This window comes from Ixodes scapularis, unplaced genomic scaffold (assembly GCF_016920785.2).
Source record: "Ixodes scapularis isolate PalLabHiFi unplaced genomic scaffold, ASM1692078v2 PGA_scaffold10__122_contigs__length_95168666, whole genome shotgun sequence".
NCBI lineage: Eukaryota > Metazoa > Arthropoda > Arachnida > Ixodida > Ixodidae > Ixodes > Ixodes scapularis.
In genome coordinates, this window is record NW_024609836.1 from 72,048,178 (window position 1) to 72,069,966 (window position 21,789).

General features: G+C 47.1%; 2 protein-coding genes across 2 annotated transcripts in view; both read left to right on the forward strand.

Annotated features, from left to right (window-relative positions):
- The window catches only part of LOC120847712 (nesprin-1), a 28,614-nt gene extending 18,521 nt beyond the window's left edge, over positions 1-10,093 (forward strand). Inside the window, exons 18-26 of the mRNA XM_040504240.2 lie at positions 687-1,013; positions 2,385-2,531; positions 3,717-3,881; positions 4,584-4,724; positions 6,316-6,498; positions 7,736-7,888; positions 9,201-9,365; positions 9,745-9,972; positions 10,067-10,093. Coding sequence (XP_040360174.1) covers positions 687-1,013; positions 2,385-2,531; positions 3,717-3,881; positions 4,584-4,724; positions 6,316-6,498; positions 7,736-7,888; positions 9,201-9,365; positions 9,745-9,972; positions 10,067-10,093 — 1,536 coding nt within the window. The remainder of the gene's footprint in view (positions 1-686; positions 1,014-2,384; positions 2,532-3,716; positions 3,882-4,583; positions 4,725-6,315; positions 6,499-7,735; positions 7,889-9,200; positions 9,366-9,744; positions 9,973-10,066) is intronic.
- A 2,834-nt stretch (positions 10,094-12,927) lies between these two features.
- LOC120847711 (nesprin-1) overlaps positions 12,928-21,789 on the forward strand; it is a 45,596-nt gene continuing 36,734 nt past the window's right edge. The window contains exons 1-6 of the mRNA XM_040219577.3: positions 12,928-13,184; positions 13,820-13,972; positions 16,956-17,120; positions 19,340-19,520; positions 20,190-20,338; positions 20,872-21,024. Of these exons, the coding sequence (XP_040075511.3) occupies positions 13,928-13,972; positions 16,956-17,120; positions 19,340-19,520; positions 20,190-20,338; positions 20,872-21,024 (693 nt within the window). The 5' untranslated portion in view covers positions 12,928-13,184; positions 13,820-13,927. The remainder of the gene's footprint in view (positions 13,185-13,819; positions 13,973-16,955; positions 17,121-19,339; positions 19,521-20,189; positions 20,339-20,871; positions 21,025-21,789) is intronic.

A 21,789-nucleotide genomic window follows, 5' to 3' on the forward strand; every position in this document is an offset into this window, starting at 1 on the left:
TACGACATATTTCTCATATGGTACTTTTTGGGGCGCAAATTTTGGTCTCGGTACCATGCTTTGTAAAGAACATTTATTTATGGAAGACACACTATTTTGTGGACAAAAAGTTAATTAATTGATGTCTTCATGCCTCCAACCTGCGACATATTTCTCGCATGGTACTAATTAGGGGCACGGTACTGTGTAGAGGTACATCGACCTCACACCCCGAGGTCACTCTTTTGAGCGGGCTTACTCGGTCTTTGTTTGTTCGGAACTGTAACCTTTTTGTTTCCACAGTTGTCGAATACCGAGTTTATCAGTCATTCCCAGACCTCGGTGTTTGCCATGAAGCACGAGGTTGAACGACATAGGCTCGTCCTTCTCTAACAATGAAGGAGCATACACAAACAGAAGTTTCCTAAACAAAACAAAAATTACATGGCATCAAAAAGTGAGACCACAAGATAAACCATTGTTTTTATTGCTTGCTCATTCATGCTGCTACATTTAGAAAAAGAATGACAACCCAGTTGGGAGGGGCAGGGAGAAAATCGAGAACGAAACTACACGGGAGTGCATGAAATCACATGGAAAGGAGTACATATACTCGGATGTGACATTCAAAGGATTAAGCACCAGACATCTTCTCGTCTCGTTGTTGCCTCATTCTTAACACAGTTGTCATGGCCGCTTTCCTCCAGGAACTGTTGCAAGGCAAGAGCGAGGCGCTGAACCTGGTGAACGCCACGGTCCAGCTGGCCGAGCAGCTCCAGGTGGGCAGCTCCCCGGAGGGCTGGGAGGCGACCCAGGGCCTGCTTCAGCAGCTGCAGACCACCTTCGAGACCACCTTCAGTGAGGCCCAGGGCCTGGAGCGGTCCCTGCAGTCCACGCTGTTCCTCTGGTCCGAGTACCAGGAGGCGCTGCAGCGGCTGCGGAACTGGCTCAAGGGCCTCTCTCAGAAGACGGAGGGGGCCCCCCGCCTCTGCACTACCCTCGACGAGAAGCGGGCACAGCTCCGCACCTGCCGGGTGGGTGTTGGGGGATTGCGGAGTCGCCCTATTAGGGAAAGGAGCTCCCGAAGGCATCCTGTCGGGGAGCGCATGCCTGAAGTCTTTGTGTTGGTGAGAGTAGTGTCAAAGCTCACCCTATTGGGAAACATAGCTCTCAAAAACATTCTTTTGGGGAGGGTGTGCCTGAAGTTTTTGTGTTGGCAAGAGTAATGTCAAAGATCACCCTATTCGGGAAAGTAGCTCCAAAGGCATTCCATTGGTTAAGTGTGGCTCGTGTTAGGAAGAGTAGTATCCAAAGTCACCCTTTTGGGGAATGTAGCATTTAGAGGTATTTTGTTGGGGAGAGTTGTTTCCAAACTCACCCTTTTAGAGAAGGTAGTTCCCGAAGAAGTTCTATTGGGGAGAGTGTGCCTAAAGTCTCTGTGTTGGGGAGAGTAGTGTCCAAATTCGCTGTTTTGGGGAAAACATCTCTGAAGATGTTCTGTCGGGGAGGATGTGCTTAAAGTCTCTACTGGGGACAGTCCAAAGTCCCCCTTTTGGGGGAAGTGGCCCCTGAAAGTGTTCATTGGGGAGGGTGTGCCTAAAGTCTCTGTTGGGGAAAGTAGCATCCAAAGTGACTGGGGAAAGCAACATAAGGAGGCATGCTGTTGGGGAAGACAGTGCCTTAACTTTGTGTTGGCGAAAGTATCATCCAAGTTTGCCCTCTTGGGGAATGTAGCTTTCAGATGGGTTTTACTGGGGAGGGGGTGCAGAAAGTCTTTGTTGGGGAGGGTAGTCACCCTTTTGGGAAAAGTGGCTCCTAAAGGCATTCCATTGAGGAAAATAGTGCCCAGTACTCTTTGTACTGTGGAGAGGAGTATCAAGTCCCTTTTGTGGAAACTGACGCTTCAAGGCATTCTATTGAAAAGAATGTGCCCAAAAGTTTCTATTGAGGAGAGCATTGTCCAAAGTCACCCCTTTGTGAAAAGTATGGTATAATTTTAAAGGAGTGGAAGTTCACAGATCTTTTTGCTGAGAACAAAAATATCCCAAGTCACCTTCTGAAGAAAGTATCAAGTAGCAGTCAGACACATTCAGTTAGGAAGAGTGCACCCTAAGGTCTTTGTATTGGGGAGAGCAGTACTCAGTGTCAACCTTTTGGGGAAAAAGGTGCTTGAAGGCATTTTGTACCATTGACATTCCCATGCAGGAGCCCAAGTTTCACACTTGTCAAGTGATATAGGTGTGCTAGTATTTGTCAAACTCTACAGGTGCCATGTAACCGTAATATTTTATGTCACAAATCCTATCATGATCTAGATAAGTCCTGAGTTCATCGCTCTGACGTGCCTGATACCTTTTGTTGGTTTAAATCCACAGGATCTTAATTGTTCTTGTCGTGCCGCGCAGGGTCTGTTGGCAGAGCTCACCGACCGTCAGCAAGCCGTGGAGGACCTGCAGGTCAAGGCAGATGCCATCTCGGACAGGGACACCGAATCGCAGGACGTGCTGGCCGCCGTGGTGGAAGGCCACAAGGAGCAGACTGAAAAGCTGCAGGTACACCTCAGTGGCACTTTGCTGCATTTCTGTGCCATTATTAAAAGCATAGTTAGTATTTATAGGGCCAGCTCTTAGCCGTCGCAGTGTTGTGTCACTTGACGTCACGTCGCGTGGCACCATGGCATTACAAAGGACCTAAAAATGCATTTGGGATGATGTCACGGCGTCATGCAACACTGTGACATTATTGAGGCTGCAGTCTAGTGCGGAAGTGAAAACCCTAAGAGCTCTCCCTGTAAATAATGTGTACCGTATTTACTTGCACAATGAACACACTCGCGTAATGAACGCACCCCCCAAGTCGGCTCTCAAAATTTCGACTTTTTTTTTTACTCGCGTAATAAACGCACCCCCAACTGGGACGTCAAAATTTTGACCCCCCCCCCCCCCACGCGCGAAATGAACGCACTTTTCTATCGTGGTGCAGCGAGGTGAGAAGCGGAGAAGCGCTCTAAGCAAACGAAACAACTTGCGAAAGGCTGCAAAAAGAAGAAAAAAAAAACCCCACGGAACTAAGAAAAAACAAAAACAAAGAGGATTTTTGTTTTTTGCACAGCGCAGTTTGGTTACGGGGTCGCGCGCCGCGTGCGCGCAAGGAGGTAAGAAAGAGCAGCGGAGAAGCCCTTTAAGCAAATAAAACAGCTTGCAAAAGCCGGCAAAAAGAAGAAAAAAAAACAACCACGGAACTGAGAAAAAAAAACAAAAAAAAAAGAGCTTTTTTTTTCTTCTTTTTTTTTTTTGCACAGCGCAGCAGTTTGGTTATGGGGGTCGGGGGTCGTGCGTCGCGCGCAAGGAGATAAGAAAGATAAGCGGAGAGCCCTCGCCTAAGCAAACAAAACAGCTTGCGAAAGGCGGCAAAAAAAACCAAGGAACTAAGAAAAAGAAAACAAAGAGGAGTTTTTTTGTTTTTTTTTGCACAGCTTAGTTAGGTTATGGGGTCGGGCGCCGCGTGCAAAGAGATAAGAAGTTACTGCAATTTTTCAGGATAAAAGGTCGGTTCATTATGCGAGTAAATAGGACGCAAAAACTTTTACTTCGCATAATGAACTTTGCATCGATTTTTAGGAAAAAAAAAGTGTGTTCATTCTGCGAGTATATACGGTATTTAAAAATTGCCTGAGGCACTTTGCACGCAGACGAGAAACCATTTTTTGACTTTCTTTCTCTGCCACTGCATGGCAGGGTGCCGTGGTCGTCCTCGAAGAGGCAGTGTCCCAGCACGAACAGCTGAGCAAACAGCTCAGCGAAGTTCAGGACTGGCTCAACGCAATCCAGGACCAGACAGTGACGCTCTCCAACTTGGGTCTGGATCAGCTCGCCCTGTACAGCAATCTGGAGAGGCTCAAGGTACCACACCACACACCACCTCGGATTTCTTCGTTAATTCGTTGAACCTCTCCAATATACCAAGCACTAGGTTCCGGCGAACATGTGACGTAAAATTCCGATCAAGTGCCCATGCAAAAGTGTGAGAGGATCATTAAAAATTGGAGACGAGCGCTTGTTAGATTTAACAGAAGAAAAGCAGAAAGGCCACATGGCAAGATAGGTCCTTGTTTGATCTGACGGAATGATATGGCTGTGGTATAGGGGTCTGGTAAAGCCCCAATTTTAAAGTGGCCACACCGCTCTTGTCAAGCCTGCTTCACACCGACGCCGTTGCCCCGAGTCTCAGCGCTTCGCACCAGCACACACGCAGAAAGCTTCACCATTTCGCACCACCCTCTCGGAGAAGTCATTGACGTTGAAGAGCACCTCTGTTAGCTTGGTGAGCTCGGAAGTTTACTGGGAAGGGTGTTTCGCATGTCCTTTGCCTAAATTTGAAATGTCTCAAAAGATGCTTACTGCGACATAAGCGCTTGCTCGGCATTTTATGGTAAAGCTAGAGAAAAACTCGCCTGTTTTATGCTTAACATGACCTCAAGGGGAAATGTCAGAGCTAATCAGGCTTTTAGGGTACTTCTTGTCGCTTTCAAGTAATGGAATATAATTTTTTTACGTTCCTGATGTGAGGGGATGAATTAAAAGTGGATGTGTCTACTTTCATAGGCCATCGAGAACAGCTTTGCAAGTCAAGAGGAAGGTCTCAAGAAGGCCGAGGCACAGCTGCCCGCGGTCCTTCAGAGCACCCTCCCCACGGGCCATCCCGTCGTGTCCGGCGAGGTGGACTCGCTGAAGCAGCAATGGCAGGTCAGTCTGTGCGGCGGGTTGCCAGCCTATACATCGAGCAGCTTCGAACCTGCCGTTGTATTATGAGCCGCATCACGTTTCACACTTTTTACGGCGATGGTGGTAGTGGCAAGGTTTTGCAGCGGTTCTTATGTGTGTACGTACGTCGTGGCCTGCTGAATTTAGTGGGAAAAATTATTTCTTAAGTTTGAGGGTATTTGGTGTCACGTGATATTGTGGTGTCACATCATTTCACGGCATCATGCGATGTCAAAGTACCGCATGGTGTGATGGGTCTTTGCTAAATTTAAACACAGTTTTATAACTTTGCACAGCAGTGTGCAGTGTCTCGGCTATCGCCGTAGTTCATTTACGGGACACGAGAAGGAACCACAAATGTCTTTATCATCTGAGCTGTTAAGGGCCATTTCCCCCAGGATCGTGTCTGCCGGATTAGAAATGATGACACCGAACTCTGGACAGCTACCGCCATCTATGAGCGACGGCGGCAACCAGTTGTCTGGTTGCCGCCGTCGCTCATAGATGGCGGTAGCTGTCCAGAGTTCGGTGTCATTTATTTCTAATCCGGCAGACACAATCCTTGGGAAAATAGCCCTTAACAGCTCATAGATGGCAGCAACCTTTCTTTGGAGGAAGAAGAGCAGAACAGGCGGCGATGTGCGCAGCAGCATGAATAGTTCCGCAACCGCCGCGAAGCTGCTATCGCCTCAAGTTCCACTGCGTCGAGCGCTTCAGATTCCCTTGCTAAAGAAGAGCAGATCGCTCGCCTGGAAAACGACTGCCAAGAACAGAAGCTACAGCTCCGCTGCTCTTTCTTTTTCACCAGAATGGAAAGGCTGAAAGTTTTTTTTGTTTTTTTTTACAAATGCTTTTCTGCCTTGGAGCGCCAGTCGAAGTTGCACTGAAGGACGTCTTCTTCAGCCCCTGGATATGCCAAGTCTTTCAGCGTAACATTGGCTTCCACTCTGGAGCCCTTCAAGATGTTTCTTTGCGTGTTCTTGTTTTCTACCAGCTTCTACTACGTCTGTGTTTTGTATCGACTTACTTTCTTGCCGATTTACGACAGCCCCAAGGCTGTTTGATTTATAGAGAGTAGTCATGCAGATGACCATTGAAGAGGATCTGGAACAAAGTTCTATTGCTGAGTGCGGCAATGTTGTCCAAATGCTACTTTCCTTTTACACAAAGAGCCTGTATGATTCAAACTCCTGTGAATGTTTGGGCTGCATTATATATGGGATCCAGCAGTCTCTAAATATATCTTAAAAAGTAGGGAAAGGACGCTTCAGTTTGAAGTCGGGGTGTCAGAAAGGCAAAATCTGGAGACCTCACACTAAACGTGGTGAAAGTACATGGCGCTTTAAAATCTTTTCAGTTGATATTTAGGCAGTTTTTTTTATTTTGAAATATTGTTTGAAATGGAGGTAATTGAAGATAAAATTGTTGTACAAATAAATGTTGTACCAATTTGGTTCTACCCTTCAGGCAGCCACCAATGTCACAAATTACTGCAGCTGCAAATTACTGTAACTCGTTGCTCGGAATCGTGCGGCCCGGAGGCATAGGGCATCACCTTCTCTCTGGACTGTAGGTGGTGCGGGAGATGGTGACCAGGGCCCGCGAGTCTCTGGAGCAGTTACTGGGCCGCTGGCAGGAGCACCACGAGCAAGTGGAGCAGCTGCAGCAGTGGATGTCGGAGCGCGAGGCCGAACTCCAGGGCTTGCTCCTCTGCGACACCCTGGAGGCCAAGCGGAAGCGGCTGGAGAAGCTCCAGGTTTGTGCCCCTTCGCTCATCTGTTTTAACTCTTTATTCGTTTTTAGGAAAGGACTGGTGGCCGAGGGTATTAGTGCGCCACAGCTTGGAGAGTATGGAGCGAAATTTCGCGCTGCAGAGTCCAGGGAGCTCGGGTTCGTTCCCACCCCCGCTCGTTTCGACCTGGACAAATGTCGTACCGAAGTGCAGTTGTGTATCGCTACTGCTCGATGCGCAATAAAGACCCCAGGCTAGCAGTGGTACTTCACTGGCTAAATTTCTCATCTACAGTGTAAACCGGCGTTGCCATACCTCAAAAACTGGCCTACCTTATGCCGTCTAAGCATGAACACCAAATTTGGTTTTCTTTTTTTTTGTTCACTGAGTAAAACAAAAAGATATGCTTAGCCAAGAGTCCAATTGCAGCAGTCTATTCTGTACCTTTATTTTTTTATTTTTTCTTTTTTTTTTTTTTTCCCAGTCCAGTTATCTTACATGATGGTAAAATTCTATCGGCTCACCAACGTTTTCTTTCTTTGTTATTCTACCGAGATGTTGGGAAAAGAACAGACAAGGTTTGGCAGGTACAAGAAAGAAGGGGGAGAACGAAAAGTATATACATTCTTTTTACACGCGTGATCACGTATTCGGATGTGCACCATGTGTGAGATATGAAGTTCTTTGATAAGATAGATCTAGATATTTGATAACCAATGGCAGCTTGTACTAAATGAGAGTTGGCTGTGCGTCATCAGCGTCGCCGTCGTTCCATGGCGCGGTGTCAACCTCACACCGGGCATGAACGTTTTCTCTCAATGAAACTCGTTGAGCAACCGCTCACCGATTCCTTTCTACAGTTCACGGGAGAGACAGAGAGTCAATCAACCTTAGAGCAGAAAATGTGTTATAGGGCCGAGTTTCACGATAAAAGCGACGCATTATGCTTGAGCGTTATGCCTAATCGGCACACGGGTCTAGGTCTCCCGTGATACCGTGATGCCATGCGACACTTTGACATCACGCTACTACCCCGCCATCACATGGCATTCCGACATCACATGTAGGAACGCACACTGCACGTGTCCAGCCGATTTGCAATATACACTTCTTTGCATCTCCAAGTTTGTTAGATATGATCGAGACATGCTTAACTGATCGTGACATGCTTAACTGATTGAGACGTGAATTTTGGTGAGTCTTAGGCGCTGCTAACGCGTCGGTTAAGTCCCGTTCAAACTTGATGTCTTGCTCTCTGCAGGAGACGCTCGGAGAGCTGCGAGCCAAGGAACTTGAAGTGGACTCCCTGACCGAGCGGGCACAGCAGCTGCACGGGGGACACGGTGGAGGACGACGCAGCAGCCGCCTGGCGGACCTGGCCCTCAGATACCAGCAGCTCGTCGCGTCACTTGGGGTGAGCGGTCGCTAAATGCGTGGGGGTGACTCTCTGCCCTCACTGAATACCATTAAGGCCACATTGTGCTCTTGTCTGAACGTCCCCGTGAGAGCACCTTTTGTATTGTTGCGGACTCAGCAGACTCATGTCTTATGGTGCAATGAACACGAGGGAACCCGCTACAAACTTGCCTGTCAGGGGAACCGATATCATGCACGCAGTTCGCGGACAAAAATGCGGAAATCCGCTACAAACTCGCATGTCCCGGGAACGAGTACCGCAGATCGCGGACGCAGCAGAATTGCATTTCACGATTGAATATACACGCGGGAACAACTCTCGTGTTACGGGAATTGATATCGTGCTGGCAGATCACAGACAAAAATGCTTGAATATGTTACAAACTCGCTTGTCACGGGAACGGATAGGGCAGATCGCGAAAGCAGCAGATTCAGATTTTACGTAACACACGGGAACTTGCGTGTTATGGAAGCCGATATCGCGCATGCAGATCCTGGACAAAAACGCGGGAACTTGCTGTGAACTCGCTTGCCGGACGTACCGGTACCGCAGACTGCGTGGTTGATGCGATCCCCGTCAGACATTGCGTGACGTCTGACGGGAATGGGGGAGGGAGATGTTTCAGAATTTTTATGTTACGGATATTTAGCCAGAAAAACGGGATGTGCAATCTCTTGTGGGAGGGCATCCTTGTGAAATTTTATGGTATGTGAGGCCAAAGCCTATAAATTGATTAAAAATGACTGAGCTCGGCAGTGGAGAAACGAAAGCTCGGGAAGAACCGTAACAAGTCCAGCTGGATTTACGTGGTTCGACAGTGGTGGAAAGTTTGGAGAATTGCTCGGCAACTGTTCAATATTATATTAAAAGTATTATAGACCAAAACAATTAGTGGTGGGTCTGCTTGAATTTACAGAAACAAAGAAAGAGAGGATGAGACAGGACAGTACAGCTTTTTTGTCCTCGTTTGATTCTGTAAATTCAAGCTGACCCATCATCAATATGTACCAACTAGCTTTTTGAACCCGAAACTGACTATTTACACATACCTGGTGATTATAACAGTTCCTTATAAACAACTACTACTGATCACTGCAAAAACATTTTGGAAGAATTTGGAACTTGTTATGACTGGGGTGCAATGTATAATTTGGACCACTCTGGAAATTTCCTGGACAGATGATGGCAAAAACAACAAGCTGTAAAAATAGGCCAGGAACAGTTTTCTCTGAATTGTTGCCACGTAGCTTGACGTTACCTTTTTCAGTCCGCTTCAGATTTCATTTGCTTCACTGATTCCGTGTTGCAGGAGGCAGTGACCAAGTGGACTCAGTGTGTGGCCAACCATCAGGCCTTGGACAAGCACATTGCCGAGTCGCAGCTTCAGATAAGCCAAGCAAACGACAAGCTCTCCCAGTGCGAACTCACCGACGGCTCTCTGGGCCAGCTGGAGAACAAACTGGCAATCATTCAAGTAAGGCTTATAGAATAATTTTGTTTTTTATTTAACAAATATTCTAATCTCAAATTCACCATCTTTTTGAAGATTGCACTTCTGGTAATAGTTACCTTTATTGCACTATGACTTGCTTCTGTCAAAAGCCTAGGCATGGTACATCAGTGCCATCAAGTGAATCCAAACTATGATGTGTTAGGAGTGATAGCACTGGCTCTTTTATTTTGCTTATGGTCATATACCTGCATTTCTTTGGCTTAGTGCAGTAATATTCTCAGGTCCAAACTTGTTCAACCACAATGGTAGGTACGTCTTGCGCTTTCATCTTGAAGAAACCCTGTATTTTTATACATTTATCGCTGCCACATGGTGCGCTGGGTTTTGTTTTTTCATGCAGGAGGTGACGCACAGCAAAGAGGCCCTAGTGTCCCTGGTGCAGGCAGCGACGGAGCAGTGTCAGGTGGTCTTGGGCGAGACGGCCCCCGTGGGACACGCCCCCCTGAGCAAAGCCCTGCAGGGTCTCACAGAGGCCAAGCTGGCTCTGCTTCAGCGACTGTCCGCCCTGCGAGCGACGCTGGACCACGCCCGGCAACTCTGGGGCGGCCTTGTGGCACTCACCAAGCAGGCAAGTTGGCCGACGTTTTCCGCGCGCCGTGCCCTGCAATCTTCTGTCGATTTTAATGCTGACTTTTGTGTGAGGCTTGTCTCCGCGTTATCAGCAAGAAAGATGCAAGACAGGCCTGTAAATGGTGCGCATTAGGATGCAGTGTTGTGGCAAGCTTGAGAAAACTGGCGAGGAGAATTCATTTTACAGTGACGGCTGTTTTAGAAGCCCAGCTGCATTTGCGGCGTCGGCTTTGTAGTGGGCAGAAAGCTCTAGTTTACCCCTCAGCCGAGAGATGACGGGGGCGCCCGCGCGTCTGGCTGCTTGAGCCGGAGAGCTACGAATCTGGAGAGCTTTGCCGCAGCGTTCGAAAGGTGCAGGTTTTTTTCGTTAATTAGGAAAGGAAATGTTGATAAATGTTGCCCCTTTCTTGTAACTGATTTTTTTAGCACAGAATGGGTCTAAGGGCTGGAATCCCTGAGCAAAGCGTAACAGAATGCCATGGAAATCGTTACGAAATGTGTAACACATACTTTGGAGGACAGTCTGTACAAAAGAACACATAGTTGAAAAGAAATAGCCTCTAATTAGAAGAAAGAACGAAATTCTGAATGCTCACCGACGGGAATCGAACCCCCCCTCCCACGATATAGGCCCAACACCCTACTGCTGTGCCAAAGGGGCCAGTGGCAAATGCAAATGCCGAATGCTGGACACTGGCGTTCAGCAATCAAACACGTTCGACTAGGGAAAAGAGACAAACGCAGCTAGCTTTACATGAACCCATTAATCATTCTATCCAGAGCTCGGTGATCTGACGTACCCATGTGTTCTTGTCTCCTCTTCCTCTGTTTCTATTTATATAATTAAAGGAAATTGAAAGAAAGCAAATCACTGCAAACTCAACCACAAGCCCCAAAGAGTACCGCCGAAACACATTGTGTGTGTAATGCCTCTATCCATTAGATCAAGATATTTTAACATAGCCCAACCAAGTGACAGCCATAGGTAAACTATTGGTAATCGTTTAATCCTTTGCACATGTTGAACGTATGCATGCATATACTGAAGGGGTCATGAAAAGAAAATCTCTCTCCCCAAATCTTAATTTTCTTATACCCTATTTACTCGCAGAATGAACACACTTTTTTTCCCAAAAAATCAATGCAAAGTTGGGGAGGGGGGGCGTTCATTACGCTAAGTAAAATTTTGCGTCCGTATTTACTCGTATTTACTCGCATAAAGAAGGGACCTTTTATCCTGAAAAATCTAAGTAACTTCTTATCTCTTTGCGCGCGGCACCCAAAAGTTTTTTCTTAGTTTTTTGGGTTTTTCTTTTTTTTACCGCCTTTGGCAAGCTATTTTGTTTGCTTAGGCAAGGGCTCTCCGCTCCTCTTTCTTACCTCCTTGCGCGCAGCGCGCGATCCCCCCCCCGCCCCTTCACTTAACCAAACTGCGCTGTGAAAAAAAAAAAAAAAAAGATGAAAAAAAAAAAAGCTTTTTTTTGTTTATGTTTTCCCTTAGTTCCATGTTTTTTTTGGTTTTTTTTGCCGCGTTTTGCAAGCTGTTTCGTTCGCTTAGAGCGCTTCTCCGCTTCTCTTTCTTACCTCTTTGCGCGGGGCGGGGCAACGCGCAAACCCAAAGTCCAGACTGCGCTGTGCAAAAAAAAAAAAAACCTCCTCTCCATGTTTTTTTGCTTGCTTCTGTTGGATCTTTGGGAATTTTTTTAACGGCTTTTTCAAGGTGTTTTGTTCGCCCACGCTGCCCATGCATTCGCAACCTCGCTGCACCAGGATAGAAAAGTGTGTTCATTTCGCACGCGTGGGGGGAGGAGGTGCGTTTATTACGCGAGTGAAAAAAAGTCTAAATTTTGAGAGCCGACTTGGGGGGTTGCATTCATTATGCGAGTAAATACGGTATTCATTAAACCACAAAGATGATGATTTTTAAGTATTGGGGCGAACTATTGCGTCCGCGCTTTATGAAATGTGTCAAAAAACTTGGAGGATGCTTAAGCTTCACCTTTAAAGGTGGAATGCTATAGCGTTATTGGGCCTCATTCGCATTGCATTCTCATTCATTCTCATGCTCTTCCTGCCAGTGAGCAGAAAGTGCAGAGGCCGTCACGACCCTATCGACCAATCAGGATTTTTCCATCACGCCACCAACACCAGCTCTTCTGCGACACGAGCTCCTTAACACTACGCGTTAAAATCAGGTTGCTTTTTTTACTGCCTGAAATGACCCCTGCCTCAGCATGAGCAACAAAATGTCACGATGGCTAAGTAAAAAGGTTGAACAAATATTCAGCTTTATTTAATCTTCAAATAATAAATTGGGTGTGATAAAAGCATCAGGTTTTTTTATTGGCGTTCTTGTATTAGTTGGCACTACATCACGTGATTGGGATACAGTTTCGGTTTCAAACATGCCCGGTCTTTTATCGTTTTGTAACCGTCGTAACCGATGCTGCTTGTCCCACCATGGCTCGTATTTGTTGTGGAACGTTGTTGTGGAACTGCACTGTAAATTAAAATTATTAAAAGACAAAAAAAACAACACAAAAGTTCAGCCACAAAAAAAAAAATAGAAGTCCAGAGGATTTGAGTTTAGAACTTTGTGAAGTCAGTAACAAGGAGGAACGAGCGTGTGTGACCTCTTTACTCTCAGCCGATTTGTTTCGGACAGTTATTTATGCGGGTGTAATCGGAGAACGTTGTACTAATTTTCCACGACCGGCTTCATGGTCATGAGTTGGGATCCATTCATTTTTTTTTTTTGCACAGTCTTCCTCAGCAGTACCTTTTCATGCTGCTCTTAAAGTATGCAAAGGCGGTTCATTTCGCTCATATTTCCAGCCTTCTCGTCCTTTTTCTGCGAGCGGACCAACATTTTTTCGATCAGGGAGAACACATTCGCGGTTCAGAGTTCTGAATTTCCAAAAAACATTCCACGGCCCCTTTAAGAATTTTTTATGACTCTGCTGACTACTTAAGGCTTCATCAAGCTGGATTTGCAAGGTTTTGTCAGGCCTCATACTATCTGTTGCTTGTGACTTCAATTAAAAGTTCTATGGTTTCCGAGTTTAAGAAGTTGAATCTGTGACACGACAAGCGTGCGCTTCTGGTCATCAGGTCACGAGCACGGTCGAGCCTCTGGAAAGTTCCTTAGAAGATGCTGCCAAGCTTCAAGAGACCCTTGCGGAGAAGAAAGCCCAGGCGGAGAGGTCCAAGGTTCGTCACTTCTGGCCTCGCCAATTCTTCTTAAAAGTGTGCACGTGCAAGGCTCCTGTAAATGCAGAATTGCATTCTAACAGAATCCAGCTCAGATTTTTCAGACTCAGACATCACGGTGTCATGTGCTGTCTTGTGTGTTACCACGTCATGTGACGTTATCGCGTCACTTGACACAATGACACCGTTGTCAGTTGACATCATGACTTGATGCTGCCACATCAGATCATGTGACTTTGCAATGTCACATGACATTGTGCCATGTGGTGTGGGGACACCGTGATGTGACGTAAACATGTCACATGACGTGACGGTGTCACATGACACTGTACCGCGTGATGTGATGTCACTTGACATCATGACTTGAAGCTGTGTCATGACGTTACATAACCACGTCACCCGTCACGTCACTCTTGATGTCACGTGATTCCAGGCCGGGTCTGCCAATACTAACAAAAACATGAAGGCCCATAATTTCTCATATGTTGCACTTTTGCATATGGCGGTTTCATCAATAGATTCTAATACATCTGCCAGTTTTTTTCATAAAGAAACACGGGCCTTTTTATTGACTATGGTTCAATCATTTCCTTGCTGTAGCTATTGGGTTCTTTGGTCGTTTCTTCCCTGGCCAGGTCATCGAACAGCGGCTGCTTCAAGAGCAAGCACAGGTGGACAACCTGAAAGCGCGGGCCACTGACCTGGACAAGAGCCACCCAGGCAACGAGCACACCAGACCTGCGATGGAGGCAGTCTCCCGTTTCGAAGCAGCACGCAAGCGTGCCGAGGTATATTCATTTTCTTACAAACTTGCCTTTTCTGTGTATTGCAACGGTTATGATGATTTCAGTATGACTAATGGGGACAGTTATTGGGAGGTTTTGAAAGCAATGCATGTTGTAGAACCTGATATTGCTAGCATAATGTTACTATATATGCCATGTCTCAGCTTCTGGATTATTCAAACCAAAAATTATCACGTTAATTTTCTTCTTTTTTTTTTTTCTGAGAATTATTTGTTAAGTTTTATGTCCATTCCTCTAGGGCCATTCACGAAAGTTTATAAAGGATCATCTCTACACTCCTTCCAGAAACACTTTATAGCCATTGCATGATGCAATCTTGTGTTCCTATCGCACAGATTTAATCATAATCGCTCATTCGTACACCCCCCACTCTTTCTGATCTCTTCGTCTCATGTCATTTTTTTTTTTCCTTTCGAATTATTTCCTTTTTTTTAAAATCGAAAATGAAAGCCGTTTACAACTCCCTGTAACGCCGAATTTGAGCGCAGCTCTTGAGGAGGAGGAGGGAAGGGTACTGGGGGGATCAGTTGGCCTCGGAAGGGGGGGGGGGGGGGGGGGGGTCACGTGACCTGGGAGATCACGTGACCTCGGGAAAGGGGTCACGTGACGATGACGTCATCACTGATGATGACGATGCGGATGCCGATTACGTCATTGATATCCGCATCGCCATCGTCATTATGACTGATGCCGTCATCAGTGACGTCACTGATGACGTCATCGGCATCGGCATCGGGAGGAACTCGGAAGGACCTCGGGTTCCTTCGGGAGGGCCTCGGGCGGACCTCGGGCTCCTTCGGGAGGACCTCGGGAGGACCTCGGGTTCCTTCGGGAGGACCTAGGGAGGATCACGTGACGATGACGTCATCAGTGATGATGACGATGACAATGCGGATGCCGATGACGTCATCAGTGACGTCACTGATGACGTCATTATTGACGATGACGATGGCGATGCGGATGCCAATGACTTCATCAGCATCCGCATCGTCATCGTCATCATCACTGATGACGTCATCGTCACGTGACCCCCCCAGGACCTCGGGTTCCTTCGGGAGGACCTCGGAAGCACCTCGGGTTTCTTCGGGAGGACCTCGGAAGGACCTCGGGTTCCTTCGGGAGGACCTCGGGAGGACCTCGGGAGGACCTCGGGAGGACCTCGGGTTCTTTCAGGAGGACCTAGGGGGGGGGGGGGTCACGTGACGATGACGTCATCAGTGATGATGACGATGACAATGCGGTTGCCGGTGAAGTCATTGGCATCCGTCACTGATGACGTCATCAGTGATGTCACTGATGACGTCATCGGCATCCGCATCGTCATCGTCATCATCACTGATGACGTCATCGTCACGTGACCCCCCCCCCCCTACGTCCTCCCGAAGGAACCCGAGGTCCTCCCGAGGTCCTCCCGAAGGAACCCGAGGTCCTCCCGAGGTCCTCCCGAAGGAACCCGAGGTCCTCCTTCGGGAGGACCTCGGAAGCACCTCGGGTTTCTTCGGGAGGACCTCGGAAGGACCTCGGGAGGACCTAGGGGGGGGGGTCACGTGACGATGACGTCATCAGTGATGATGACGATGACGTCATCAGTGATGATGACGATGACAATGCGGTTGCCGGTGAAGTCATTGGCATCCGTCACTGATGACGTCATCAGTGACGTCACTGATGACGTCATCGGCATCCGCATCGTCATCGTCATCATCACTGATGACGTCATCGTCACGTGACCCCCCCCCCCCCCCCTACGTCCTCCCGAAGGAACCCGAGGTCCTCCCGAGGTCCTCCCAAAGGAACCCGAGGTCCTCCCGAAGGAACCCGAGGTCCTCCCGAAGGACCTCGGGTTCCTTCGGGAGGACCTCGGGAGGACCTCGGGTTCCTTCGGGAGAATTTACCCATAATGCACCGCGCGGTTACGCCGACGGCGACGCCGCTCAAGCCGGAAACGGGCGCCTAAGAGCTGCGCTCTAAAATACCTCTTGCAATCTCAGTCTAGTCTTGCTCGTGATTGTGTTTGTCACGTTACTAGGGATTTTGTTAATATGTATGCCCTGCAGTTGAGACAAAATGTTTGGGAATGAACTGGGTATAGTATACAGTAGACTCCTGTCGAAGCGGCCTGCAGGATGCTGAAGATGCTGGGACGCTGCAGAAGTTTGTATAGACCGAAACGCACTTGCAAAGTTGTTAGTGTTAGGCAAATATTAATGCGACACATTCTTTGATTAGGTGTTCGGCATTTCGTGATGCCCAAAAGGAAAGCCTGGATAAAAGTGTGGTTGCGAGGCTCGACACCGATTGGTTTTTAGAGGGAGGGAGAGGTCATTGCAGTAAAAAAGTGTTTGCACGAGGCAGGAATCGAATCCAGGCCATTTAGATGATTAAGCGAGTGCCTTTCCAGCATGTCGCAACACATCGCCTTGAGTTGAGGTGCTATTTGGTGGGGAAGCCCCGCAAGGCATCCATTCTGCGTCCTGCAGGTAGCAACTTGACACACTATCGCATGTTTTTAAAACCCGGGTTAGCACCGGTATCTCCATTCCAGAAATTGCTATGGAGTATACATGCCATATATTAAGCCAGTCGCTAAACTAACCGATGAAGAGCGCCAAGAGCGTAGATGCCACACGTTTCACATGCAACACAATTGCCCTGCAATTTGCTATGCATTTCAAACGCTCCCAATTCGTTCAGTATATTCAAGACTCTTCTCACATGCATATTTGTCATGTCATGAACGACTTACTTTTGGACGATTCCCGGGAGTTTGAACCTAGTAACCCAACTCAATTCGTCTCCTTGCATTTTTGTTGCAATACTTCTATGGAAACCTAACCGAACGCTCCTAATTCGTTCAGTATGTTCAAGAATCTTCTCACATGCATATTTGTCGTTTCATGAACGACTTACTTTCAGACGATTCCCGGGAGTTTGAACCCAACTCGATTTGTCTCTTTGTGTTCAGGGACTGGTTGAGACCACCGAACAGGCGTACCGAAACCACCTCGATTTCAAGAACGCTTGTGACGATTTGGTGACCTGGTTGCGCCAGCTCCGAGAAAAGCTCCCCCCATTCACCCGGTCTCTGAGTGATCGGCTGAGCCTCGAGACAAGCATCTCTGTCTTGGAGGTATGTGTCTTGGGCTTCGCTTCACTGTTTCATGTTTTTGCATGCGTTTTACGACAACAGCCGTTATATGTGTGATTTACAGCGGATTTTGGGGTGTGCTTTATTTAAGTCGTGTGGTGTGGTGCGGGTATTCGAATTTTCGAATAGTAGTTTAGAAAAACTTTGAGGACACCTAGAACTTCTTATGAGTTGTGAATGCGAAAGCATGAATGTCCAATTGAATGCTGCGGAGTGTTCTACGGAATTTTGCGGCCACCAACGATGTAGATGCTTGAAGCAGCACCATGTTCGTCGGAGCCCAGAGGAGCAGAATCGGCTGAGCATGCGCCACCGAGTTCCTTTTACCGGCACGGGGGCCCGCACCACCATGGAGTGGCATTCCTTGAAACTAGGGCGCATGCCAGGCTAGGGGAGTTTATTAAGGCAAAAGCCTTATATGTTTGATCATTCAGTCGACCTTCAAAGTCCTTGAGGAAAAACACGTTGAGACACGAAAGGTACTAAAACCGCCGACACAAAAGATAGAAAAGCCCATGGTTCACCACTGGACCATGAGATGGCGTTACTTGTGCCAGAATCGGCCCTCCAAAAAGACTTTTCGCTCTTGCCCCTCGGCTGGCGTCAAATCAGCAACCTTTCGTTCAGTAGTTTGATGCAGTACCCCTCTGCGACAGACGGAGGGGTACCACCACATCCGTAAATCATGTGTCTGTCTTTAATGCGTCGCACACTGCTTATAAAGCAACTGGCACCAGCGCATCGGCTGCTGCTGGTGCCAGTTGCTTTATGCGACGCGGACGTATACCGAGAGCACGCCATGTCGGGCGCGCTTCGTGGGGAGTTATTGCAGATGGCTCCAGCTGCGTTTTGCACTGGCTGCATTGTCTGTCTTTAATGAATCGGCGCTTGGACTTTTGCCTTCAAGTTATCTTAGAAATAATATGAGACCCTGTGAATTTTCTGTTTTGCTGGTACAGACTACAGCTTCGCTCCATGGGACAGGGGACTTTAGGTGCCGTTTGACGCGGCTTCAAGAGCTGATAACGCCGGTTCGCTCCATGGGACAGTTAATGCTTTCGCATTAATGATTCGCTATTCTATATTCACTTTGGGGTGAACTGTAATATTCATACTTTTCGAAGTGTTGACTGCGGCGGGCTAGCCCCGTTGAGTGCGCTTCTCACTGAGCACCTGTGCACTGCGGAGAAACTATTTCCGCAGAGCTAGCGGGCTTTGTGGGTATTGCCTCCCCGAAGTGCGCAGGTGCTCAGTGAGAAGTGCACTCAACGGGGCTAGTGCCACAGGTATTCCTTTCCCGCTGTGCACGGATGCTCCGTGAAAAGCGCACTCAACGGGACAAACCTGTCACAGTTATGCAAGAGTAAATGTTAGGCAGTGATGTCCTAGCAGCTCGTGTTCATCGTTCATGTTTTATTTTTGTCGAATTTGAAGTAGAGGAAAGAATATTTGCGTATAGCAAACAGATTTATAAATTCCCTCAGTTAGGATAGCTGCAACAAATGTGTCGTTTACATGCCATGGTTCGTAAATATAATTGTCTTAAAATTAACTGAGCTAAGTGGACAAGTGAAAGGCTGAGAACAACCTTCAGGAGTTCAGCTGAATTTTCATTTATGATGCACAGTATTGAATGACTCTGAGAAATGATTCGCTATTCTGTTAGGAAATAGTAGACCAAAACCACTTTTCGCTTCGAATTTACTTCAAACTCAAAATTTACTGTTCGCACATGACTAAAGTCATAGCATGACATTGCAACGTTATGTGATGTGGCGTTATGGAGGATGTTTTTTCTTAACTTAGTAACAAGATTTCTCCACTCACGAAGTTTTTTTTGTGTAGCATACAATTTGAAACCATGACATGACATTGTGATGTCACGGCATGTGACAAACTTTGTCATGTGATGCCATAACGTCATCTGACACAGTGACATCAATCACATCATGACATCACTTGATACCATGACATGACATGACATTGTAATGTCGCTGCATGTGACATTGTACCATGATGTCACGTGACACGGTGATGTCATGTGACACCAAGGTGTCGCATGACACTGACGTGACATGACATCATGGCTAGTGTGCAGTGTGACTGTGTGTATTCTGTGCAAGCAGAGTGTGCAGCACTGTCACCGCAGTTAATTTTCAGGGCATGGCAAGGAGCCGGCAATTTGTTTTTGGTCAATGCAGGAACTGCTTGCCAAACGCGCCGAGGGCAACCTGAAGATGGAAGCCGTGACCGCCGCTGCCGAGCGTGCCAAAAGCACCACCTCGGAGCCAGGCATTGGACTGCTGGACAACCAGACGGCGGCGCTTCAGGGAGACCTAACCAGCCTCTTTGACGAGATCTCGGCCACGAGAGAAAAGCTGGGTGAGGGCTTCTTGACTTTAGAGGGTTGTGTACAAGTAGTCTTGGACAAAAAAAAAAAACAATATGTTTGCTTTTACTTCTTTGTCATTTTCGTCATTTTTATTCCTTGTTGCTTTGGCTTCAAGCATGCGCATTTGGTTGGTCAGCTTGCCTGTTGTGCAGGCATGCCATGCCATGGAGTTGGCACAATGATACCAGAGCTATAGAATTTTGTGTGCAATTGATCCTAGAGCTGTGTAACATGGCAAAGTGACATGAATTTGAGTTTGAACAATAAATTGTTTATTTATTCATCAATAAATGAATAATGAAGATTGAATGATGACTACTGTGTCTAATATATTAGATACAACAAGGCTCGAGCAGATAGACTTCACTAGCATTTTATTGGGAAATAAAATGCTAAACAATCGCATATTTTGGGCTTTCTTTTACAGAGGAAAGTATAAAGCAACCTGCCAAGAAGTTTCAGTGATTTCAAATATATGGTAGCCCTTTATGTCTCTCCCCCTATCCCACTTCTCAGTCTCTAGTCACTCCAGATGTTAGTAGACTTTGATAATATTCCTAGCAGGGCATAGAGTCATTATTAATGTGGCACTATGCCACGCCACGTTCATGTGCACTTATACATGTGCAGAGATACTGACGTCGTGCCCACGCTTGCAGGCACGACGTGCTCCCAGTTGAGGGAGTTCCGGGAGGAGTATGAGCACGTGAGCGAGTGGCTGCAGCTCATGGAGGATGACATCAAAAACCAGAGGACCCTACTGTGGCCCACGCTGCAGGAGAAGAAAGTGGCTTTCGACAAGGCTCAGGTATGGGCAGTTCCTGCTCCAGGCCAAGAATGGGTCTATATATGCTCATACGCATGAACAAATGTTTCATTCCAGCGTTATGTAACACTATATCACATGACACTGTGATGTCACATGACGTCGGTTACACCATGATGTCACAATGTCCTGGGTTGACAGGATGTCACATCACAGTGTCATGAGATCTCATGGTGCCACCTGTTTTCACGTGGTATCACAGTGTCATGTGATGTCATAGTGTCATATAACGTCACAGCATCACGTGACATGTCAGGTAAAGGTGTCACGTAACATCACAATATTATGTGACATCACAGTGGTACGTGACACAATGTCATGTCACGTGACATCACATCATGGTGTCACGAGACGCTATGATGTGCTGCTCGTTAAAAATCTCATCAAATGCTATCGCACCTTCATTGCATTTGACAGAATGTCTTAGGCTATTTTGTAGAAGTCCATCTTACAGTGTGTGACAACACCGTGAATGCGCACCCATTTTCTAATGTCCCCGGTTTCGCCGAACGCAGGGTCTGGTGGAGGAGCTGGAGAAGGGCCACGAGGCACTGGACAGGGTGACCCTGCTGGCCCAGGGCCTGCTCACCTCCCACCTGGACACCTACATCCGCAACCAGCTCACCCTGGTCAGCTCTCGCTACCAGGTCTCCCTCAACCTTGCCAAGGTAAGATTTACTGGAGAATCATCCAAAACCTAGGGAACGAGTGTCGCCGCCACTGTATATCAAAATGCTGTTGACTGTGCACAAAGGGTGAAACCCCCAATTTTCTGTTGTAACGAACGTTACTCTACAAACTCAGATTGCTGCGACTGCCTTGTCATATGCCAGTATGGTAGACAGCTTTCATTCAGTTTTTCCTAAAAACACTGTACTATTTGTGTGCATTAGCAGGACTAGAAAAGGAATTCAGTGCAGAATAATATGCAGACTGAGGAGACGAGTGCACAAGACAAGCGCACCTTGCATACTTCTTTCCTCGTTTTGTCTTTTTGTGCGCTGTATTTATTTTTCTAGTCAAGAATTAACTTGCCCGCATCACCACTTTAGTAGTATTTAATATGAGCAAACACTCACCCAATCAAATTCTAATCTCGAGGCATATCTGTGTCAGTGTTGATCGCTTTGTAATACAGTGTAGACCGCATATAACGTATGTCGCGGGAGTCGCGAAAATCCGAACTATAACCAAAACATCAATTTTTCAAGCCAAAATGCATGCCATCAGACAACTTATTTTTGTAAAAGAATTTATTTTATGTGAGATGAAAAATAAGGCTTTAGTTTGAGGAAAGTCTTTATTTCACCAGACTAGTACACTTCTCTCTCGAGTGTGTCACACATTTTGAAAGAAATGAGCGACTTTTGCCTGGCGCAGCCTTTTGACGGCGTCGCGGGTTGCGGACGGACGTTGCGAGCCTTCACGATTGC